General features: G+C 48.4%; 1 protein-coding gene across 1 annotated transcript; it reads right to left on the bottom strand.

Annotated features, from left to right (window-relative positions):
- Positions 1 to 3,310: 3,310 nt before the first annotated feature.
- Positions 3,311 to 22,029, bottom strand: ERO1A (endoplasmic reticulum oxidoreductase 1 alpha). The gene is made up of 16 exons (XM_062495443.1): positions 21,937 to 22,029; positions 14,766 to 14,885; positions 13,423 to 13,506; positions 11,874 to 11,912; positions 10,908 to 10,984; positions 10,741 to 10,814; positions 10,000 to 10,120; positions 9,564 to 9,601; positions 8,721 to 8,732; positions 7,539 to 7,565; positions 7,276 to 7,368; positions 5,805 to 6,051; positions 4,876 to 4,945; positions 4,684 to 4,770; positions 4,292 to 4,425; positions 3,311 to 3,371 (listed from the first exon to the last, which is right to left on the bottom strand). Exons 1-16 carry the CDS (start codon positions 22,027 to 22,029, stop codon positions 3,311 to 3,313), a joined length of 1,377 nt encoding a protein of 458 aa, XP_062351427.1.
- Positions 22,030 to 22,553: the final 524 nt, after the last annotated feature.

Genomic DNA, 22,553 nt, shown 5'->3' with positions numbered 1-22,553 from the left:
AGAGGGACAGGGCTGGCTTTTCCCTGCAGGGAGAGGCTGGAGCTGGCTCAGCAGGAGCGTGTGTGCAGGAATGTGTGTGAATCCAGGGCTGCTGCACCCCCTGGGTGCTGGGAGTGGCCCTGCTCCCCCTCCTCATTGCCCGCTGTGGGGCTCCCTTTGTCCCCCTCAGTATTAAATCGCATTTAGCAGATAACCAAGAGTTTTAACCTGAAGTGAATGTGAACTGCTGGGTCCCCACTGAGGTGCAGGGGGTGTGTGGCTGCCTGTGGAACGTTGCTGTTGCAGAGGGAAGGGACAGAAACCACAGGGATCTTGATCCTTGGGCTCCTTGCTCTGCATTCCCTGTGGACCCTGGGGCCTCCCAGAGCTGTGGAGTGCGCAGGGTGGGAGTTCTGGGTCAGGCTGGGACAGGTCCCTTTGTCTTTCCTTAACCAAAATAGCCAAGTTTGACCTGGCCTGGGCTCTTTGGAGATGAGGCTTGGTGTTATTCCTGGCTTGTCCCTAGGTCAGCCATGGGGATGAGCAGAGCAGCTTTAGATAAAGGCACTGGTGCAGGGAGGGACCTGCTCTCTACCTGGGGCAAATCCACCCTGGGACTGCTTTTAACCTGCCTTGTGCTGCTCCTGCCCTGGTGTGACACTGGGGAACAGGGAATGCTGTGCTGGGCCAGCAGCTGAAGGGACAAGGTGAGAGAAACTCCAGCCCTGGGGCATCCTCCCCTCACCAGCCTGGCCCCCCTCATCTCTGGGACTGTGCTGAGTTTGGTGTCACTTGTCCCACTGTCCCTGTGCGTGGCCTGGGCTCTCCCTGCTCACCTGCACTCGTGCTGGCCCAAAAAAAAGCAGCAAGTCCTGCCTTTTTTTTTTCTTTTTTTTTCTTTTTTCTTTTTTTTTTCTCTTTTTTTTTTTTTTTTTCTGGAGAAGGCAAAGATGGCAACTCTCAGCACACCCCTTGCTCAAGTCCCTGACCCAGAGCTCCACCTTGGCTGCTCCCCTGTCTGTGGCAGGAACAGGTTGCTCCATCTCAATCCCTGCTTGGCTTATGGTGAAGCTGGTGAAGGGCCAGGCACTGTCACCCTTCCTTCTGCTCCCTTAAGTCTCCAAAGACAGCAAGTGACACTCGTGGCCCCTGTTCTTGCTTAAATTCCAAAGCACTAGGAGCACTTTAAGTTTTACTTTGGAGGGAAAGGAGTGTAGTGCAAAAAAAAAAAAAAAAATTTAAAAAAGTACAAAATCCAAGGGCTACAGGCTCATTGTTCCTCTTGCACTGAAGCACACACCCACACTATGATCTTCCTGGATTATTTGGGATGGCAGGTCAGGGCAGTGAGCCTCGTTGCTGATGGACCCCTGAGCACCTGGCCGAGCGTTTGGGTTTTACTCCTTTGTCCACTGATTCCGAACGGAGCGCTCCTCCCGGGGCCGGTCCCGTGTTTTACTGAAGTAATTTATAGCTGACAAGTTACAAGGACTTTTTTAATGCATAGTTGCCTTTCATTAAACTTTCTTTTCTTTGGGTTGTTTTTTTTTTCCTTTTTTTTATTTTTTTAATTTTTGGTATGGTTTAACAGTGTTCTGGCTTTGCAGGCGGGCAGCAACTGCTGCCCCATGAGCTGTGGCCAATGAATGTACCTATTTGTTCTTCACTAAACTGTAACCAAGCACTACTCTGTTGAAATAAATAAAAAATAATTTAAAAAAAGACTTTCTGTGCTGGGATGGTTCCCAGGGTGACCAAGCCAGCTCCAGGTGTGGCCCTGTGGTCCCCTGTGCCCTATCAGGACCTGGCACATCCAATTGCTCTGCTGCCACAAGGCTGGGAGCTCTGAGCTGGGGGTTTATCCTCTGGTATTTCTCTGGTTGCAGCCCCGAGGGAAGGGCTTGAGCTGTGCCAGGGGAGGTTTAGGCTGGATATCAGGGAAAGGTTCTTCCCCCAGAGGGTGCTGGGCACTGCCCAGGCTCTCCCCAGGGAATGGTGACATCCCCGAGGCTGCCAGAGCTCCAGGAGTGTTTGGACAGCACTGCCAGGGATGCCCAGGGTGGGATTGTTGGAGGATCTGTGCAGGGACAGGAGCTGGATTCTGTGTCTCCATCTTGTGAGGTACAATGTGCTCAAACCAGCTCCCAAGGCTGGGCAGACACTTCTGGCCAGGGGCTGTGCTCTGTCCTTTCCCAGGACTGGCTCCCCCCAGCCTCATCTCCAGACCTGGAGCTTTCTTTATTCCTTCCCAAGTTCATCCACATCCACACAGCCTTGAAATCTGCTGGAGCTTCCTCTTCCTGCTCTTGCCACATTTTAGGGTGGAAAGCAGAGGGGTTTCCACACAGGTCCAGGTTTGGGGGGGTCTGTTTGCCCACACCCCAGCCATTTGACCCTGCTGGATGTTGGATGGTGCAAGCAGGGCTGGCTCCAGCCCTGTGGGGCAGCAGGAACAGGAGATCTCACCCTTCTGGCTCTGGGGGATCCAGGGGTTGTGCCCTCTGCCCTTTCCCAGCAGCTCTGCCCCACTGCTGGTCCTTGGAGCAGCAGGATTCCCCTGCACCTCACTCTGTGCCACCTTCCTCACTTTAGCCCTGCCTCCAGGGAGCAGACCCCAACAGAGGCCAAACCCTCTTGCACAGGCAGGGAAGGGCAGGAGAAGGCTGGGATTGGGGTCCTGGCAGCAGCTGCTGCCACAGGGACAGTCAGGTACAGCTGAGGGTGGGTTCTGCTTTACCTGGATGAGGAATGGCAGCTTCCAGGTGCCACATAGAGGTGGAGTTCCTCCAGCATGATACTTTGGTGCATCTTCCCAGCCTCCAGTGGGTGCAAGGAGCACCAGAAAGTGCCTGTTCCCACAAGAAAAAGAGGAATTCTGAAGAGGAATTCACCTTGGGACAGCAGCAGCTCCTAAAATCCCTTGAAGTTGTTTTTTTTTGTGCAGCAGGAAGTTGGTGTAGGCACACTGAGTGAGGGGCTGGTTGGAATGATAGAGCAGACAAGGAATTTCCCCCAAATTTATTCAATGGCAAAGTTCTTGCCCTGCTTCCAGCTTCTAAAGGCAAGGCCATGGGTCTGATCCATCCAAATAGCACCGCAATATTTCAAAGTTATTCCAAATAATCTTCCAATATATAAAATAAAATTTACATATAGTCCCCACTTTTATACAAACAAAAAATAGACTTTTTTTTTTTCCCTTGTAAAAAATATCTCCTCAGCAGGTTACAGACAATCATGGGGCAAGAGGCCCAGAAAGTGGTTTCCATGGTTTAAGTCAGAGTGGTGGAATGATGGTGTTTGTCCTCAAGTCTTTCTTTTTCCCCTGAAATCACCGCATGTTTTGTAAGAGATTCCTGAAGTTTTCCAGTTCTTTCACGCTGGTTGAAACCCTGTGTGCAAGGAAAGCAAAAAGAGAAATGTTCCAGCAACATTCAGGTAGTGAATTATTAAAAATCTGGGAGAAAGGGGCTGTATCAAGCAAAGCTTCAAGCAGCTCTTGGGAAGAGAAGATTTGGAATTCTAGCTAAATTAGGTTGAGGTTACAACCAGGCCCTTCACTAATTCCCCTGCCTCTTTTTAAAGCAAACACTGGGAATCACAGTGGAATGGGATGTTAAGGAACTCATCCTTGGAAAAACATGTTTGCCAGACTCTCCTGGTCTCTCAACATCACAAAGAGCTCGTGTATAACCAGATTGTCCTGAAATCCCCTCCTGAAGGCCTCATTATCCTCCTTTTCTGACAAAAACTCCTCATCCAGAGAGGCTGGACTGATATAATAATATATTATTTATATAATATAATGTAATATAATATAATATAATATAATATAATATAATATAATATAATATAATATAATATTATAATATATAATATAATAATATATAATGTAATATAATAATATATAATATAATAATATATAATAATATATTTATATAATATAATAATCTATTACTGATGTAATAACTGATTCCTGTTAAATGCAATCGTGACCTGGGAATCAACAGGTGGAGAGGCCAAAGGAAAGCAGACCTTGCCTGGGACAGTGTGCTCCAAGGACAGAGTCACAAAGTCCCTTAAAATGATCAAATTCTTTGCATCTTGGCATAAATAATTCCTTGATTTCCTTACAGAAATGTAGAGTATAAAGAATATTTGAAATCATTCCAACTGCTGTACTCCATACCAACACCTGGTATCAGACCATGACAAAAGCACCAAAACTGCTGAGAACTGACTGAAATCAGAGCTGAAACTGGATGTGACACAGCAGCTTAGGCAGAAGTAGAGGGGGAAGTCTCAAACTCACCTTCCAAAGGCATTGAACAAGGCCACAATTTCTTGTCTGGTCAGCTGGAATCCATAGGAAGGGCCACTCTCTGGAATCTTTTCAATGAGGTTCTCTGAGAAGAGGATTTTCAGTGCTGTGCCCAAGCCCTGTGTCTGTGCAGGGATCAAAGAGGATCCTTGAACAACAGCATTCAAACTTCCCTCCACCTGGGCAACAGGACTTTTCTTAGCCCAGGCTCTGCACTCCCTTCCCTCTCCTGGGTTATCCCAGTTTTCCAGGCTGAGCAAGCTGGAATTCCTGCTGCCTGCACAGGTAAGGAGTCAGCAGCCCTGAGCTGTATCCAGGAGCTGATTGGTATCCAAGGACCAGTCCCAGCACCAGAGCTCTCAAACACTGCTGACAAATCTCACCTGCAACTTCCCCCACAGCCGACACTTGAAGCAGCCAACACAGTCCATGATCTTGGAAATATTCTTAAAATGCAGCCTAAATTCCTCCTGGGGGAAAAGGCATTCATGTTGGTCATGGCTATGCACTAATTAGGACTCCTTCCAGCTATTAATCTGAACTAATGCTCCTGCAGTTTTCTTGGCAAAAATTACCTTTAGTTTAGCAGCTTCCTTTTTATTCCCTGCAAAGAAGGAGTTTTCATCGAAATGCAGCGGGAAAGACCTGGAAGGGAAGGATGAGAGTTTGATTTCTGCCCTGGTTGGTTGTATGGCTGCAGTCAGGGGTAGGGATAATCAGAGGCTGGAGCCACTGCACATCTCCAGAGGTATATTAATCTGACATCCAATCCCAAGGAATGGAATGAGATGATTTAAGGTCCTTTTCAACCCAAACCAGCCTGGGATTCTATTCTCTCTCTTCCAATCTGAGCTGGCATCTCATTTTAGAGACATTTTCAGCAACTGCTTGATGGTTTTTAAACAATTTCAGTGTTTTCTGACAGACAGAAGCACAGGAGAGTGACAAATCAAACACAGATCACTTTAGGACCCTTTTCTTGTCTGGTTCCAGTACCTTCCATTCCTTTTACTCCAAACTCCATCCAACAGCCCAAACCTCTGTTACCAAGATATTTAGGATGTTTTTCTAGTTGCAAACACAAAGCCAGGCCTGGTATCCCACAGATGAGTCACACAGGTAGCCAATTTTAGGGCTGACACGTAGGCAGTTATTAAATTCAATTCTGCTAAATCCAAGAGGCAGCCAAGGCTATTAAACTGTGGGACTAATTAAACTGTGGGACTAATTACCCAAATTCTGCAACTTGCATGCAGATATTAATGTGTTCCCAGCAAAACTTCACCATTGGTACCACGTCCCTGCTCATTGCAAGGGGGCTGGACTAGATGACCTTTAAAAATACCTTTTCCAACCCAAACCATTCCATGTTCCTATGGTTCTACTGCACAAATCACTTCAGGAAAAAGCCTAGAACCTGCCTTTCTAGGAGCTTTATGTGACAGGTTAAGCACACTCAGAGATCGTGCCAGAGCCACTGTCCCCAGGTACTGAGTGCAATTACTTGGCCAGATGGAGAATTTCCAGCAGCAGGTGTTTCATTTCTGCATCCTGGCTTTTATTCCCAGTGTACAGCTGGAAACTCAGGCGCTCAAAGAAGGGCAGAACTTTGGAGAGGGCCCTCAGTTCAATCAGGTACAGAAAATAAAGGTTCTTGAGTCTTCTGGGCCCTTCCCCTCTGGTGAGGACTTCATCAAACCTCTGCTGGAACTCTGTGATGTTGGGGCCCCACTTCTTCTCCGACCACGTATCTGAGACAGAAAAACCCCCCAAAGACATGAGGTGGAGTGGTTTAGTTCTGGTTCATCTCCTCCCTCCAGGGAAATGGTGAAATGGGATTCCAGCCAGGGAGATCCCAGCTTTTCCAAGTCACTAACCCAAAACCACAGAATCGTTAAGGTTGGAAAAGACCTCCAAGATCAACCTTTGACTGAGTCCAACCTTGGAGTGCCACATCCAGTTGTTCCTGGAACCCCCCAGGGATGGTGATCCCACCACTTCCCTGGAAAGCCCCTTCCAATGAAGAAATTGTGCCTAAAAATTGTTCAGGGAAGGCATGATTTTAATTCAAACCTCAGCAAACACAAAAGTCCTGCAGACCTTTTCCAGGTAATTCCTGAAACTTCCTAACGAACAGGGACACCTTAGGAGAATTCCTGAAGATATGGAAAAACAAGAACAGAGGAAACTGGCCTCTGTTTTCCATTTTCAAGCCCACAAAGAATATTTCTGTTGCTCTTTCTACCATGTACTTAAGATTATTCTATAAAATACATAGTGGAAGATATAAAAGTCATACCAAGCTGATGCTGCAGCCCCAACTCATCTCTTGCCTCTGATGTTTCCTACATTATCCCAACTCCCAACTCCAACCTGGACTCACACCAAGGTGAGGTCCAAGTAGGCTGCAGAGACTTAAATACAATTATTTCATTGAATCTAAGTAACTTACCCAAATTCCAATAGATATCACTTTGATTTTCAAGGATTGAAATTGGGATTCCTCAGACAGGTATTTATGAAGCAAAGCATGGGGAGGAAATGGAAGTGGAAATGGAAGTGGAAATGGAAGTGGAAATGGAAGTGGCTGCTGGAAAATGAATCAATGGCCTTGGGAAAGCCCAGCCAAGCACTTCTCAGTCCAGGTGAGGTTATTGCTGAACTGACCATCATAAAACCAGGCTGGGAAGGGACAACCTTGATCCACAGTTAGAAACCCACTCCAAAATAACCCTGGAGGAAGAACAGGGGGAATATGTGCTTGAAGTCCTGGTACAGAGCCTGGCCCAGCCCCTGTCAGACCTGGAGGCATGTGGTTACTGCATCCCCAACCCTGTTACACAAGCTGGGTGCTGGAAGAGCACAAACAGGTCTGAGAATCCTGCTGGAACAGGCTCCAAGCAGCATTTAGCAGAGCCATGGAAGTGTCAGCTTTGGAGTGAGGCAGGAAAGCTGGGGCAGGAAGCAGGATTTACCTTGCAGGAGGTACCTGGCACTCAGGTGGATGTTGATGCTGGCATGGAGACCAGAGATGAGCCTGTAGAAAGCTCTTTTCTCCACACACACCCCTGCACAGAAAAGGGCAGTTTAAGACACCAAAAGCACCCACTGGATTTTCAATCCTCCTGGCTGTGAGGCAGGAATCTAATCCCACTGAGAGTGGCCACTCATCCTGCCCACTCCCTGGCCATTCCCTGTCCATCCCAGGAACAGCAACCACATTCAGACCAAGGATTACCTTTGAGCCACTTGTAAAACGTGTGCCCTGGAAAGAAAGGAAAACACATCACAGAGGGTACAACCCAAGCCTGATGCCCTGAATCCACCTCCCAGGCTGGCCCCAGAGGACCCTCTGCCCACTCCAGTTTGCAGAAATTGGGAAAGGAGCATTAAAAGAGCATAAGAAGAGTTTTGTTGCCCACCCTTGTGACTGATGCTTCTCTAACATAGCATGGCAGCAGCTCAAAACAGCACGTGTGCTTTCCCTAAGGGGCTGGGGGGGGGGGGAAAGAACAGCCCAGTGCTGGGAAAAACAAAGATCAGGGATTGCTTTCCTCTTCTAGGCAGTGTGGAGAGAGAGATATTTTTATAAAACAAACAAACCAACCAACCAAAAAACCACAGAGTGCAACCAAGCGTGCAGAATCCCACAAGTCAGGGTTTCAGTATCCCTGCTCTGTGCATGGAAGTGATCTGGAGATCAGGGTTTGGGGATGGTTTGGAGACAAAAAGATGCTGTGGAGAATGAAGAACTCCAGGGAACAACCCTTCCCAGGGCCTGAGGGGGTTGGGCACCCAGCTCCTACAGCTCCAGAGGCTGTTGGGATTATGAGTCTGTTCAAAGCTTTCTCAGCAATAAGCACTAAAAGAAACCCAGGACAATTCAAATTCCCAGAGGTTCTCACACTTGAGTGACTGCCTTCAAACTGGACTTGTGCTGTTTAAAAAATGCTGGTGCACTTTTTAAGCCCTTCACATCAGGATGGGCTGGAACAGGGAGCTCACAGGGATCTCCTCTTCACTCTTCTGACCAGGGACAGGACCCAGGGAACAGCTGGAGCTGTGTCAGGGGATGTTTGGGTTGGATTTTGGGAAAGGTTCTTTCCCCAGAGGGTGCTGGGCACTGGCCAGGCTCTCCCAAGGGAATGGTGACATTCCCAAGGCTGCTAGAGCTCCAGGAGCATTTGGACACCAGTGGCAGGGTGGGATGGTTGGGGTGTCTGTGCAGGGTCAGGAATTGGACTCCATGATCCTTGTGATCCCAGTCAGGATTTTCTATGATGCCACGACTCTAATTTCTGGTTTGCAGGATGAATAATTTTGCTAACTGAGTGCATTATCTAATGGCACAGCCTGTGACAGCAGGATAAAGACACCCCATTTGTTTCTGTTATCAGTGAAAACAAACAGTGCCACTCACCTCCGTCATCTCCTGGTGGAAAAAAAGCACCAAGTGGTGGAGGCAGAGAGAGAAGAAGAGGATAAAAACATTACACACAACCAAAATTAAACCCCAAAGCACAAGCACTGCTCTGTTCATCTGCTCTGAGAAGAGGATCCTCTCCAGGGAGGTTTGGAAATGTTCTGAACACAGAAAACTCCAAGTGCAGCAGTGAGGACACCGGATGAGCAACAGTGCTGAATAACCTGACCAACGCAAGAAGGATCAATATTTGCAAAGGAAGTAAAACCTGATATTTCCAGGGACATTGTACGTCTCCTTCAGCAGGGGAAGAGCCATTCCTTCACACCAGGGACAAAGGAGGGGGGCAAACACCTCTGTAATTTAGGGGAAAATGAGGAGATCATGGCAGAGGGTATTGCTGGAGGTTGATGATGTTCTCATATTTCCAAACCCCTTCCCTGCTTTCATTTACACTGCCTGGCCTTGGCTCTAGGGCAGAGCTGCTCCTCCTGGTGGTTTCCACAGAGGATCCCAGCCAGGTTCCCATTTCAACCTGTCACAAATGGTTTGGCACTGCCAAGTACAGACACCAGGGACCCAGGGAGAGCTCAGGGGTCAGCCCTGCTCCCAGTCCCTCCAAAACTCACGTGTTTTTCAGGACTGGGAGATCAGACATTCTTTTTCCACAATGGATACTAGAAAAACCCACTTCCAGGGGCAATAAAATTCTACTCTTGGTCAAGAGCTGTAAGATATTTTTCATCCAGCAGGAGAAGGAGCCCAGAGAACATTTACTGTTCCTGGAGCTGGGATTCAGTTCACTACTAACCCACTTAGAGAGATAAATAAATGACTCACCTCTGCCAGATGCCAAAGGTCTTTTTACATTCTGAGGCCTAGGAGGGGGAAAAAATATAATTTAAATAAGAGATGTAAATAAGTTACTGTCTCTTGTGTGCACAGACAGAGCAGAGCAGAAGTTGCTTCTTCTGCAGTCAAACAGCCTGAGGGGATCTAAAAACTCCTTCCATGCTTTAGCTTTGCTCAGGAAGGGAATGAATAGAGAAAAATACGGGTTTCTGTTGGGTTTTGGTGGTGCTTTCTTGCTTTTTTTTAGGAAAAGCAGGCAAGAAAATTCAAGTGTCTTCTTTTGGGACAGCCACATGACTTGTCCCTGGTGTATCCCACCCTGCACAGGCACTGGAGCAAAGACAGGAGGATGAGGATTCATTTCTGCACCTCTGCACAAATCAGCACCCTCAGGCTCGTGGAACTTCTCCCCCAAAGCACCTACTTGAAGCAGTTTTCTTCATAAATACTGTTCCAAATTTTCCAGGCATCCGGCCCCTTGTAGCCAGTGTAACGTTCTGGATTCAGGAGCAAATCCACATACTCAGCTTCAGGAGAATGGATGTCTGTGAAGCAGAGTGCTGGGTCAGTGACAACCATTTTCTGAGGGAAAATAACATTTTCCAAGGCTGGTCCAGCCACCTCTTCCCCACCTTGCTAAACACAGCAAAGCCCTGAGCAGCAAGGAAGCTTTATCTGAAATATTTGTGTATTGTTTTCAAAATAGTGAGGTCAGGGGGGATGGAAAGGAGTAGAAATGCTACTTTGCTGAAATATTACACTTTGGACTGGAACTGGAGCTGTTCAGCCTGGAGAAGAGGAGGTTGTGTAGAGACCTCATAGCAACATTCCAGGATCTGGAGAGGCTACATGAAGTGGGAGAGGAGCTCTGCCTCAGGAATTGTAGGGATAGGACATAGAGAATGGCTTCCCACTGCCAGAGGGCAGGGATAGATGGGATATGGGGAAGGAATTCCTGATAGGAAGGTTGGGAGCCCCAGAGGAGCTGTGACTGCCCCTGGATCCCTGGAAGTGTCCAAGGCCAGGCTGGAGGGGGTTGGAGCAGCCTGGGACAGTGAAATAGTGGAATGGGCTTTAAGGTCCCTTCCAACCCGACCCATTCTATGATTTCAAATCCTCCAGAAGTGCTTAAATCCCACTGCAAGCCTTGCCAGCTCTCCCATACCATCAGCCTCACAGAAGCTGTCCGAGGAATCGTCGTGCTGTGCCCACTGCAGCACTGCCTGCCGTGTTTCCTTGCTGCAAAAAACGTGGGGAAAAGCTCTCAGAGAGAGAGCTCTGAGCCCAGCTTTCCTTCAAGACAAGGAAGGATTATGGCAGAAGAAGTCAAACCTCAAAGAATCATCAACAGCTCCGAGTCTCTTGGCTTCTTCACATTCCTCAGCGAGGTTATTGGCTTCCTCTGAATACTGGGTTGGAAAGCAAAGGGGTGGGGAGGGATGAGGATTAAAAAGGAAGATTTTTTGCTGCTTTAATTTAGCCTTCAATGCACTATCCGGGTTAAACCCTTTAATGATTCACCCCACCCTGTGTTTGTTTGCACAGGATGCCTGCAGATATCCAAAGGCTCATGCAATGCTGACGAGTCTTGCAGGGACTCGGGGCAGCCTCTGGCACTGCTGTAGGAGCTTTTTGTGCCTGGTGATACCTGCTCTTGGAGAGCTGTCAAGAACACCTGGCTACAGGACAGCCACCTCAGAGGCTCTGTGGCATCCCAAGAACTTGAAGAGAGTAAAAATTTAGGCTTAATGAGCATCTTGACAAATACTGACGCATGCTCAAATGCTGGGGGCAGTTTTGGGCCACTCACAACAAAAAAGATTTTGAGGGGCTGGAGAGTGTCCAGGGAAGGGAACAGAGCTGGGAAGGGGCTGGAGCACCAGGAGAGGTTGAGGGAGCTGGGAAGGGGCTGAGCCTGGAGAAAAGGGGGCTCAGGGGGGACCTTGTGGCTCTGCACAACTCCCTGACAGGAGGGGACAGCCGGGGGGGATTTGGGATCTGCTCCAGGGAACAGGGACAGGAAGAGAGGGAACAGCCTCAGGCTGGGCCAGGGCAGGTTTAGGTTGAATATTAGAGAAAATTTCTTCACCAAAATGGTCGCCAAGCATTAGAAGGAGCTGCCCAGGGCAGTGGTGGAGTTCCCATCCCTGGAAGTGATCAAAAACCAGGTGGATATGGTACTTGAGGACATGGTTTTGTGATGAACACGGGGGTGCTGGGCTGACAGCTGGACTCAATGATCTCAGAGGTCTTTTCCAACCTTATCACACAACAAGCCTCATCCTTTGGTCCACCTACCTTGTAACTTGCAGATCTGATTCCATCAGGGACTTCATCCTGAAAGACAAAACAAAGCCTGTGGCACACATGGGGCTGCTGAGACCTCTCAGCCCTATCTTTGGGAAAGGTTTGGGATGTCACCACAGCTGCCAAAGGTGAGAAGGTGACCAAAACACTCAGCCCAGCTTGCAACACATCCAACTCCTCATTCCTCACCAGACCAAGGAGAAGCAGCATTCCTAGTGATTTATTTTGATTTTTTTTCTTTGCAAGATTCCTCTTCTCCAGAGCTCTGCAGCCTTCCATGGTTCTGCTTTGTTTATCCAAGCAGGAATTTGGGGAAGTCAAAACAAACTGCAGAGGAGCTGGAGCTGCCTCTGGTCAGTCCAGGCCTGGCATCACCTTCCTGGCAGGAGCCCAGGTGCCTCCTCAGATGTTGCATCTACCAGTCCCTGATACAAGGCATTCCAAATTTCCCTTTGACCATTCCATTATGGAATGTCAGCCCTGCCAGCCCCACACAACCAGACCCAAAATTCTCCTCAACCTCCATTCTCTCCAGGGGTAGGAAGGCAATAGAACCACTTCTACAAGAGCAAATACTCTGTGATGGCAAGGAGAAAAATTAAGCAATAAGAGTTATTTTTAGTGATTTCAGGATGAAATGGACCCAAATCAAAATAATTAAGAACAGCAGGGACAATCAGTTCTTAAAATAAGAACAACTTTCAGCTCAAACTCAGGTAATTGTAACATAACTCCATCACATCAGTCATAATCACTACCAAAAATAGATTTTTTTTAAGGAAGAAAAAGTATTTTAAAAACATTTAGGGTTATTTTGAGGTTAAAAAAAAAAATCATCATTCCATTTTAGAACCCAGAGTGAGGGGGTAAGACAGTCTGTGCTGGCTGTCAACACCAAAACATGAAATGTCCCCAAAGGGACCAGCAGCCACCAAGTTGTGATTCCCTCACCTTCTCAGCCCCTTTTTTTCAGGATGTTTTCTTACATTTCATTTTCTTACATTGCATTTTCTTACATTCCTTAGCTCAAGGAATAAAACACTTTTGTCCAGGATGTAGGGACAAGAGTGCCCTTGGAAACAGAATGCTGAAAGAGCCATTTCTCCTACTAGAAGAGGGCTGGAAAACTCTTTGTCAAACTCATCAGCCAAAAGTAAACCACAGTGCAGCCCACGGGCAACAGGGTAAAATTCCATTAATTAACACAAAAACAATAATGGATTTGCCCTAAAAACTACTTACTAATGGGAAAAAATGTAAAAAGGATCAGGAGAAGTTTTTGGCTCTTCGCAGCTATTAAAATCCCAGCCTGTCTTGAAACTTTCAGAATTTAGTATTTGGGCCTTTCCTATGGCCACCAGAGTTGCTGCACTCATGAAAGATCCATCAGAGCCCCAGTCTTGCTATATTTTAGCTAAAATAACAAGACTCAGTTACTTGTCTGCTGTTTCCTCTTGGTCTGCAAAAGTTAAACTAAAAAAAAATATACATATATATATGTATATATATATATATATAAAAGAATGGATTTAGTACTTACAGAGGGGCAGGGCTGTACAGCACAGTCTCTCATTCCACAGTGACTGCTGTCATCCCAAAAGGGGCATGGTTTCTGTAGGTTTACCTGCAAATAACACATCACCCTATCCAATAACACATCTCCCAGTGCAGCCAAGCCAACCTTCCACTCCCCAGTTTTCCAACAGAAATCCAAGTTCTGCACTTGTTTGTTCCCACACCAGCAATCCTTGGTGACCCAGATTGATAACATCACTCAGAACCTTGTCATCAGTACAGGTGATCCTTTTAATCCTTGCTTGCATCTTTCTGCTGGTGCTTTCCCACACAGACATTTCCATAATTCCAAAATGTTCTGAGAGCCAGAGCTCCCTCTGCTCTGCAGCTGGGAGAGCTGGGAATGTTCACCTGGAGAAGAGAAGGCTCCAGGGAGAGCTCAGAGCCCCTTGCAGGGATTAAAGGGGCTCCAGGAGAGCTGGAGAGGGACTGGGGACAAGGGATGGAGGGACAGGACACAGGGAATGGCTTCACGTGGACAGAGGGCAGGGATGGGTGGGATATTGGGAAGAGATTCTTTCCTGTGAGGGTGGGCACAGGGTGCCCAGAGCAGCTGTGGCTGCCCCTGGATCCCTGGCAGTGTCCAAGGCCAGGTTGAACATTGGGGCTTGGAGCAGCCTGGGACAGTGGGAAAGTGTCCCTGCCCAGGGCAGCAAGTGGGACTGGATGAAACCATTCTGGAATTCCAGGATTCTATGCTTCATTCAGACCAATCTCAGTATTTCTTTTCCCTGGAAGGGGAAAGGACATGAGCTTCTTTAACAAATCCCCATTTTTCTCTTCCGTGAGTTGATGTCAAGTATTATTCTTCCAAAACAATTAACATTTAACAGGATTTGGTGGGTTTGGAAGAGAGGGGGATAAAGGGAATCTCACTGAACGGGAGCAGAATCCACCTCAGGGAATCTAATCCATGGAATGTGTGACAGCAACAGCCATCAATGAACCTGAGTGTCTGTAACTAATCCAGGTTTTCCATGTCAGTGGGGAATCCCTGTGAATCCTCTCATTATGGATCACTGGTCATCAACATCTTCAAATCACAGCTCACAAAAGGAAGTCCTCTCATTAATGTGTTGCTTAAAAGGGAAAAATGGATAAGAAAATATCTTTGAAATCCTCTTAAAAGTACATTGCATCTTATTAAGATTGTCCTCAAAACAGAAGGGTCCAACTTACTGACTGCAACCTTAAAAGATCAGGGTTAATATGCAGGTTTCTGATTTTAAAGAGATCAGCAGTAAGTTCACAGGAGATTAAAAAAAAGACAGCACAGAAATAAATACAATTCTTGTAAGAGGAAATGACCTTGTAGTATCTAAAATAGTCACTTTCCAGGAGTTCATTCAGTCTAGGAAAAAGTTTGTAGTTGTTGAAGGCATCGATGGTTTCGACATCACAGGTGCAGTCATCTAAATAACCAGTAACCTGGGGGAGAAAAAAACAGTAAAATCAGAATCAGAAACATCCAAAATAATAAATCAAATATAAACAGCTTGGCCAGGACTTTTTATCACTGCAGACTATAAAATAATTCATCATTTTCTTTCCTTTTCCCAGTGATCCAAGTTAAGTTTAAGCAGAATGGATATGGCTGCTTAAAGATATTATATGATTGATATGGTATGGTATGGTATGGTATGGTATGGTATGATATGGTATGATATGATATGATAATGATAGCTGTGAGCCACGGGCTGCCAGCTCAGGTTCCCTTCTGGATGAGCCTCAGGAAGCCATTCCTGCAGGATAACACAGAGCTGAGAGCTGGAGTTTGCATATGGGACCAGTTAGGCAACAATGACACCCATGAGAGCCCTCAAAGAAAGTCCTTGTTGTTAACCAGCAGTGCTGCAGCCATTGATTTGATTTGAGCAGAATAACAGCAAGGGATGAGAGGGATGGAGCAGTGAGGAAAGGCTGGGAGAGCTGGGATTGTTCTGCCTGGAAAACACAAGGCTCCAGGCTGACCTAACTGCAACCTCCCAGTAACTGAAGGAGCTGACAGGAAAGATGGAGAGAGGGGATTTACAAAGGAGGGAGGGACAGGGAGTTGCTTCCCACTGTCAGAGGGCAGGGATGGATGGGATACCGGGGAGGAATTGTTCTCTGGGAGGGGGGCAGCCCCTGGCACAGGGTGCCCAGAGAAGCTGTGGCTGCCCCTGGATCCCTGGAAGTGTCCAAGGCCAGGCTGGATGGGATATCTTGGATAGTGGAAGGTGTCCCTGCCCATGGCAGGGGTGGAATGGGATGAGCTTTAAGGTCTTTTCCAACCCAGAGCATTCCATGATTCTGTGATTAACTGCAACAGTCCTGCTCGCCTCAGAGAGGCATTTGGCACGAAAACATCTGTTCTAAATGTGATGGATCCTTCTTGCATCATCCTGAACAACTCAACAGGCTTTGTGCAAGTCCTGAAGGCAAAAAAAAAAAAAAAAAAAAAAGAAGTGGTACAAAATCAGCTGTGGTTTCCTGACACATCCATTACTGGCTGATGACAAAGTTGCTCAATCCAGAAGTAGTTTTGCTTCCCCCACACCCCCATGGAGTCCTTGGGGAAATCATAGAACCCTGGAATCATTCAGGTTGGAAAACACCACTGAGTTCAACCATTCCCCCAGCACTGACCATGTCCCAAGGTGCCACATCCACAGAGCTTTTAAATCCCTCCAGGGATGGGAACACCACCACTGCCCTGGGCAGCTGTGCCAGGGCTTCTCACAAAGGAATTTTCCAATTTAAACCTCCTCTGTTACAACTAGAGGCTGCTCCCTCTGCTCCTGTCCCTGTTCCCTGGGAGCAGATCCCAAATCCCCCCCGGCTGTCCCCTCCTGTCAGGGAGTTGTGCAGAGCCACAAGGTCCCCCCTGAGCCTCCTTTTCTCCAGGCTCAGCCCCTTTCCCAGCTCCCTCAGTTGCTCCTCATAATTCAGCAAGAGCTACACAACTTAAATAAAACCATTATATTTACCACCATGGAAATGGAGCTGAGAGGATGGCAGAAATGGAGCACAGAGTCACATGAAATGGGGAGGTGGGGGAAAAAATAGCCAGAATTCCCTACTCCACTGGAACAACTCTGTTTTTGTTGAGGCAGCATGATTTGGAGGCTCAATCATATTTTAAGTGTTTACGCTGAAGCTCAGTATGTCACACTCACACATTTACTGAATTCTGTCCTGCATTTTGCATGGTAATGAAGATGAACAGTGATTTAAGATTTCCACTAACCTGAATCACCCTTGTAAAAATAAACAGCAGCAATTTGCTAATCCAGTTACCCAATTTAAAGCTGTTTCAAAATTATACATACACTAAAAAAAAGAAACACATCAAAACAACAAACCGCAGCAAGCCACCAACCAACCACATTTTTATTTCCTGGAATCTTGGCATCCTTCAAGGCAGGAAGCTTAAAGGTTGGGTCTAAAAGTGACCTACAAAAAAAGATTTGGGGATAATCTTCAGCTGCTCTCTGTATCCACGCTTGACAAATGTGTCACACCAAAGGAATGATATCCCTGTACGTGGGAACATTGGAGCTCCCACCAACCCCTCACTGCAAGCACCATTTGGGCCAGGTCTGTTTATGTTACGTCTGGTGACCAATCCAAGCCAGAACCAACCTCATCCTGAATATAACTCAGAGTGAAGAACTGCAGATGATCCCAAAATTCTTAGAGCTGGAGAGGGGTCATGTTTTGGAGCTCTCCCAAACACCGGTTTATTGGTGGGATCAGCCTCAGGGTCACCCTGAACACACCTGTGGGGACAAGGGGCAAAGGGAAAGGTGCTGGGAAAACTCTACCTCTGCTCAATCTTTCTTCCTCCAAGGATTTCAGTCGGACTGGGCAGAAATGGGCAATTTCCCCAGCCTGTGTGTGCCCAGCCTAGCAAAGCTCACAGCCAAAGGAGCACAGAAGAGAAGCAGCACCAAGAACATCCAGAGCCCTGGTGAAACACCCAGTGATGCCCTCAGCAAACAACTTTAAGCTGAGCCACTTTAAGGCTCAGGGAAGTGGCAGTGTCAGATCATTTGGCAGGACTTGGTCTTCATTCCAGAGGTTTCCTCTTGCTCCATGACCACCCCAGAACTCATTTTTCAAGCCTCAGATGTAGCCAGACTCACTTGGTTTGGGACTTCACCTCCTGCTGCCAGAGCAGTTGAGCTCTGGCATGTGTCAAATATGGGTGGCACCTTAAAACACTTCCTCCCACCCTACAAACAAAATATTTACCTACATCATCACCCTATGCCAACAAGAGCAGTTGTTTGAGATAAACCACGGCTGGATCCAGTCCCCAGCATGTGCCTTGTGCTCACTGGCACCGTGAATCACCGAGCTGAGGGGTTTTGCTCTTCCTGCCTTGGTGTGAGAACCTGGCAGGAGGCTGAGGGGCAGGGCTGGGCTTTCCCAGTGGGAAGAGATGCAAGGAGCCGCCAGGACAGACGTGCCAGGAGCGGCTCCGGGTGCTGAGTAAGCTCTGAGGGAGACGCGCTCGCAATCCCAAACTCCACCAGACACACCTCGTGTGCTGGGAACACCAACACCAGGCACTGTGCAATCCCTGGGTTTAGCCTCTGCTTCAACTTCCTTCCCCTCCATCCCAGCCAGGCTGCTCTTCCCACCTCTTTCTGCTCACTTGAGTATCACAGGAACATTCCCTGAGCAGTGGATTTTAGGATTTTTTTCTCATTGTGTCCCATACCACACCTAGGCAGGACAGAAGGAAAACTTTTACCTGTATCTCCCACTACAGCCACAACAGCCACAGAGGCTGAGGGGTTGGGTTTAGCCTGTACCAACTTCCCTGGCACTGCCTGCTCTTCTGGACAAAACACCAAGCTGATGGTGAGGAGATCCCTTCCCTACTCCCTCAGCAGAAGTTTCCTGGCACAAAGGAGTTGGACTTCAATGATCCTTGTGGGTCTCTTCCAACTCGGGATATTTATGGTTCTATGAAATTATTTCCCTTTCATCCTTGCCAGTGCACTTGGAGCAAGTTGCTGGCAGCCAGCTGAGGACAGTCATTCCTGCACCTGCCCTGGGAGCATTATCTGCCATTCCAGGTGCTTTATCCCCATCTTTTGCCCAGAAAACAAGGACTAGGTTTTCCATAACTTGCACAGAAGCAAATCTCACTTGGGAGCCTCAGGATGGGGTCAAACCACAGGGCCTGAAGGGCTGTCACAGCATCCCAGAATGGTTTGGGCTGCAAAGGAGCTTAAAGACCATTCAGTTCCATCCCATGCCACGGGCAGGGACACCTTCCACTATCCCAGGTTACTCCAAGCCCCAATATCCAACCTGGCCTTCGACATTCCCAGGGACCCAGGGGATCCACAGAAGCCACAGCTTTTCTGGGCACCCTGTGCCAGGGCCTCCCCACCCTCACAGCCAAGAATTCCTTCCTAATCTCCCATCTAACCCTGCCCTCTGGCAGTAGGAAGCAATTCCCCTTGTCCTGGCACTCTATCTCTTGTAAATCATCTCTCTCCATCTTTCTTGTCATCTCCCCTCAGGTACAGGAAGGTCACAATTAGGCCACCCTGAAGTCTTGCCTTTTCCAGGCTGAACAATCCTAGCTCTCCCAAGCCTTTCCTCACAGGAGAGATGCTCTGATCACCTTGGTGGCCTCCTCTGGACTTGCTCCAACACCTCCCTGTCCCTCCTGCTCTGGAAGGACCACAGAGCAGGACACAGGATTCCAGGAGGGATCTCACCAGAGCAGAGCAGAGCAGAGCAGAGGGGCAGAATGGACCTCCAAAAATCTGCTTCTCTCCACCTGGAAACTCCTCCTGAATCTACCCCAGATAAACTGGGAACTGTGCTAGGAATGAATTCCTGCCCTGGAGGCTGCCAAGTGAACACAAATTCAACAGGAACGCAAGGACAGCTTGAAAGTCTGCCCAGGTACCAAGGGGGAAACTCTCCATGGCCAGACTCACCCCTAATGACAGCATCCTGCCTACAAAAACATCCCCAAAGGGAACCAGCCCTCTGCCAGACCGGAAACCTCAGCAAAATCTTCATCTGCCAAACACCTGCAGCACATCCTTAATGCAGCTGCATCAGCCTCTGAACAGCAAATGAACAATAATTACCAGGAATATACAGAAGATGCCCATGGTTGACTAAAGCTGTGATGCAAACAGGAATATCTCGGGGGGGGGGTGGGGGGGGGAAATCAGCTGCCTGTAAAGTTTGTGGGGATTCTGATACAGGAATGTTAATCAGAGCTTGGAAAACAGAAAACAGTACTTGAAACACAAGTGTTTGTAGCAACAGATGGATGTTTCTAATAAAAGTTTCAGGTTGGTCTCTAAGGAAGGGAGATAAAGTAACAGTGACAAAAAGCAGGTGAGGCATTGCCCTGGGTGCAGACAGACAGGAGTGCAACACCCATTCCAGAATCACAGCCTGCTGAAGTCAGCACTTGGAATATTGCTGGAGCAGCATTCCCAAAAGTGGCCCTTGTCAACTGTCCCAGCACAGGCTGACAGACAAGTCAGAGCTCTCCCAGTCACCCCACACTGAGGCTTCTTCACCTGAGAAGCTCATGAGACAGCATGAGATGGTTCACAGGTGGAAACCAAGAGCTGTGCCAGCCCTTCAAGGAGCTAAACAAAGGAGGGAAAATCAGATCATGTAAGGCTGGCCCTATATTTTCTTTGGTGGCAAATAAAAACCATCAGACCAGTTCTGCACAAGAGGATCAGCAGATTATTTTTAACCAAAAGATGAGGCAGCCCTCAGGTGTGATTTAAAAGGTTTGGTGGTTAGAAATGCTGCCCTACATGACACCTTTTCCTAAAGGTAATAAAAAAAATCCTGACCTAAACATTTGCAGGGAAAACTAAGCTGCTCCACAGAATGAAAAGTGTGTTGCAACAACCCACCAGTGCACAAAGCACCACACCAGCTCCTCCAGTCCAAGGGAAAAAAGAGCCTGCCAGCCACTGCCATGCCAGAATGCCAGTTCAGCTAGTGGTTATGGCTCCTTATCCCATTCCACACTCCTGACTCAACATTTAGTTCTTAGGAGACAAACTCCTCTGCTTACAGGAAGCTGCAAGGAAAAACCTTGCAGAGATCCAGAATCTAAATGCATATTTTTCAATTCTTTATCAGTGAAGCTTTTATTTACTATTTCCACAGGAAGCTGAAAGTGTCAAGAGCCACCCCAGAAGGCGAAGCCAAAGCCAAGAATGTAATTCCATTTCTTTTCTTTCTCCACTCTCAATTCCTGACTGACATTTAAGGAATAGAAATTTAATACAGCAAGAGTAGCCTTTATAAAAGCTTCCTGTTTTTAAAGGTAACAAAATAAAGTACTAAAGACATTGTGACATCTTCACTTCTGGATCTTGCAAAACCAGGAATTAATCAGGTTTCAAGGGACCTCAAAAACCATCTTGTGTCATCCCCTGCCATGGGCAGGGACACCTTCCACTATCCCAGGGTGCTCCAAGCCTTGTCCAGCCTAGCCTTGGACACTTCCAGGGATCCAGGGGCAGCCACTTTGCTTGGGCAAAGTGGTTTTAGAAGGAACTGCAGAGTGATCTCTTCCTTAAATGCAGATGCCTGCTCGACTGTACCCTGTCCTCTCATTACTGTACCTCAACAGAAACTGCACTGAGTGCACAGTGAAACATTTGGTACACCAACAAAGGGAATTAACCCTGGAAGAGCTTTAAGGAGCAGAGCAGCCCAGCTCACACCTGGGAAGGAATCTGCTGCAGCCATGACCTCTCTTGGACAGCTGAGCTGGGAAAGCAGCAAGGCAGGAGAGGGGATGAAGCAGCTCCTAGGGATAGCAATGATGTCCCTGAAACATCCCAGGAGAGGCATCTAGGTGGCTGGGAAAGAAATGCTCAACAAGTTGGAGCACTCCCTCTTCTGATGGGAGCAGGGAAAAAATACAGTTAAGATGGCATGGAAGAGAATCACAGACTCCTGGAATGGTTTGGGTTAGAAGGGACTTTAAAGCTTGTCCAGTCCCACCTGCTTCCATGGGCAAGGACACTTTCCACTATCCCAGGCTGCTCCAAGCCCCAGTGTCCAACCTGGCCTTGGACACTTCCAGGGATCCAGGGGCAGCCACAGCTGCTTTGGACACCCTGTGCCAGAACTTCACCACCTTCAGAGGGAACAATTCCTTCCCACTATCCCATCCATACCTGTCATCTGGCACTGGAAGCCATTCCCTGTGTCCTGTCTCTCCATCCCTTGTCCCCAGTCCCTCTCCAGCTCTCCTGGAGCCCCTTTAGACCCTGCAAGGGGCTCTGAGCTCTCCCTGGAGCCTTCTCTTCTCCAGGTGAACACTCACAGCCTTTCCACGCAGGAAAGCTCCTGCAGCCCTCGGAGCCTCTCCACGCCCTCCTCCCGACTCTCCCCAGCAGAGTCTCCACTCCCTTCCCGTGCCGGACACCCTAAACCAAACTCTCCCAAACCCCTCTCCGAGCGGCACCGAGCTCACCTGGCAGAAGCAGCGTGGCTGGGCTCCGCGGGGCAGCCCCAGCAGGACGATCCCCAGCAGGACGATCCTCAGCAGGACGATCCTCACCGCCATCTCCCCGCTCGGGCCCGGCAGCAGCGCGGGCCGCGGGGGCCGGCCCCGATCACACCGCACCGATCGCACCGATCACACCGCACCGATCGCACCGATCACACCGCACCGATCACACCGATCACACCGATCACACCGCACCGATCGCACCGATCACACCGCACCGATCGCACCGATCGCACCGATCACACCACACCGATCGCACCGCCCCGATCACACCGCACCGATCGCACCGATTACACCGCACCGATCGCACCGCACCGATCGCACCGATCACACCGATCACACCGATCACACCGCACCGCCCCGATCACACCGCACCGATCGCACCGATCGCACCGATCACACCGCACCGATCACACCGATCACACCGCACCGATCGCACCGATCACACCGCACCGATCACACCGCACCGATCACACCGATCACACCGATCACACCGCACCGATCGCACCGATCACACCGCCCCGATCACACCGCACCGATCACACCGCACCGATCACACCGATCACACCGCACCGATCGCA

This window comes from Cinclus cinclus, chromosome 6 (assembly GCF_963662255.1).
Source record: "Cinclus cinclus chromosome 6, bCinCin1.1, whole genome shotgun sequence".
NCBI classification, from domain to species: domain Eukaryota; kingdom Metazoa; phylum Chordata; class Aves; order Passeriformes; family Cinclidae; genus Cinclus; species Cinclus cinclus.
This window is presented reverse-complemented; position numbering and strand designations above follow the sequence as displayed.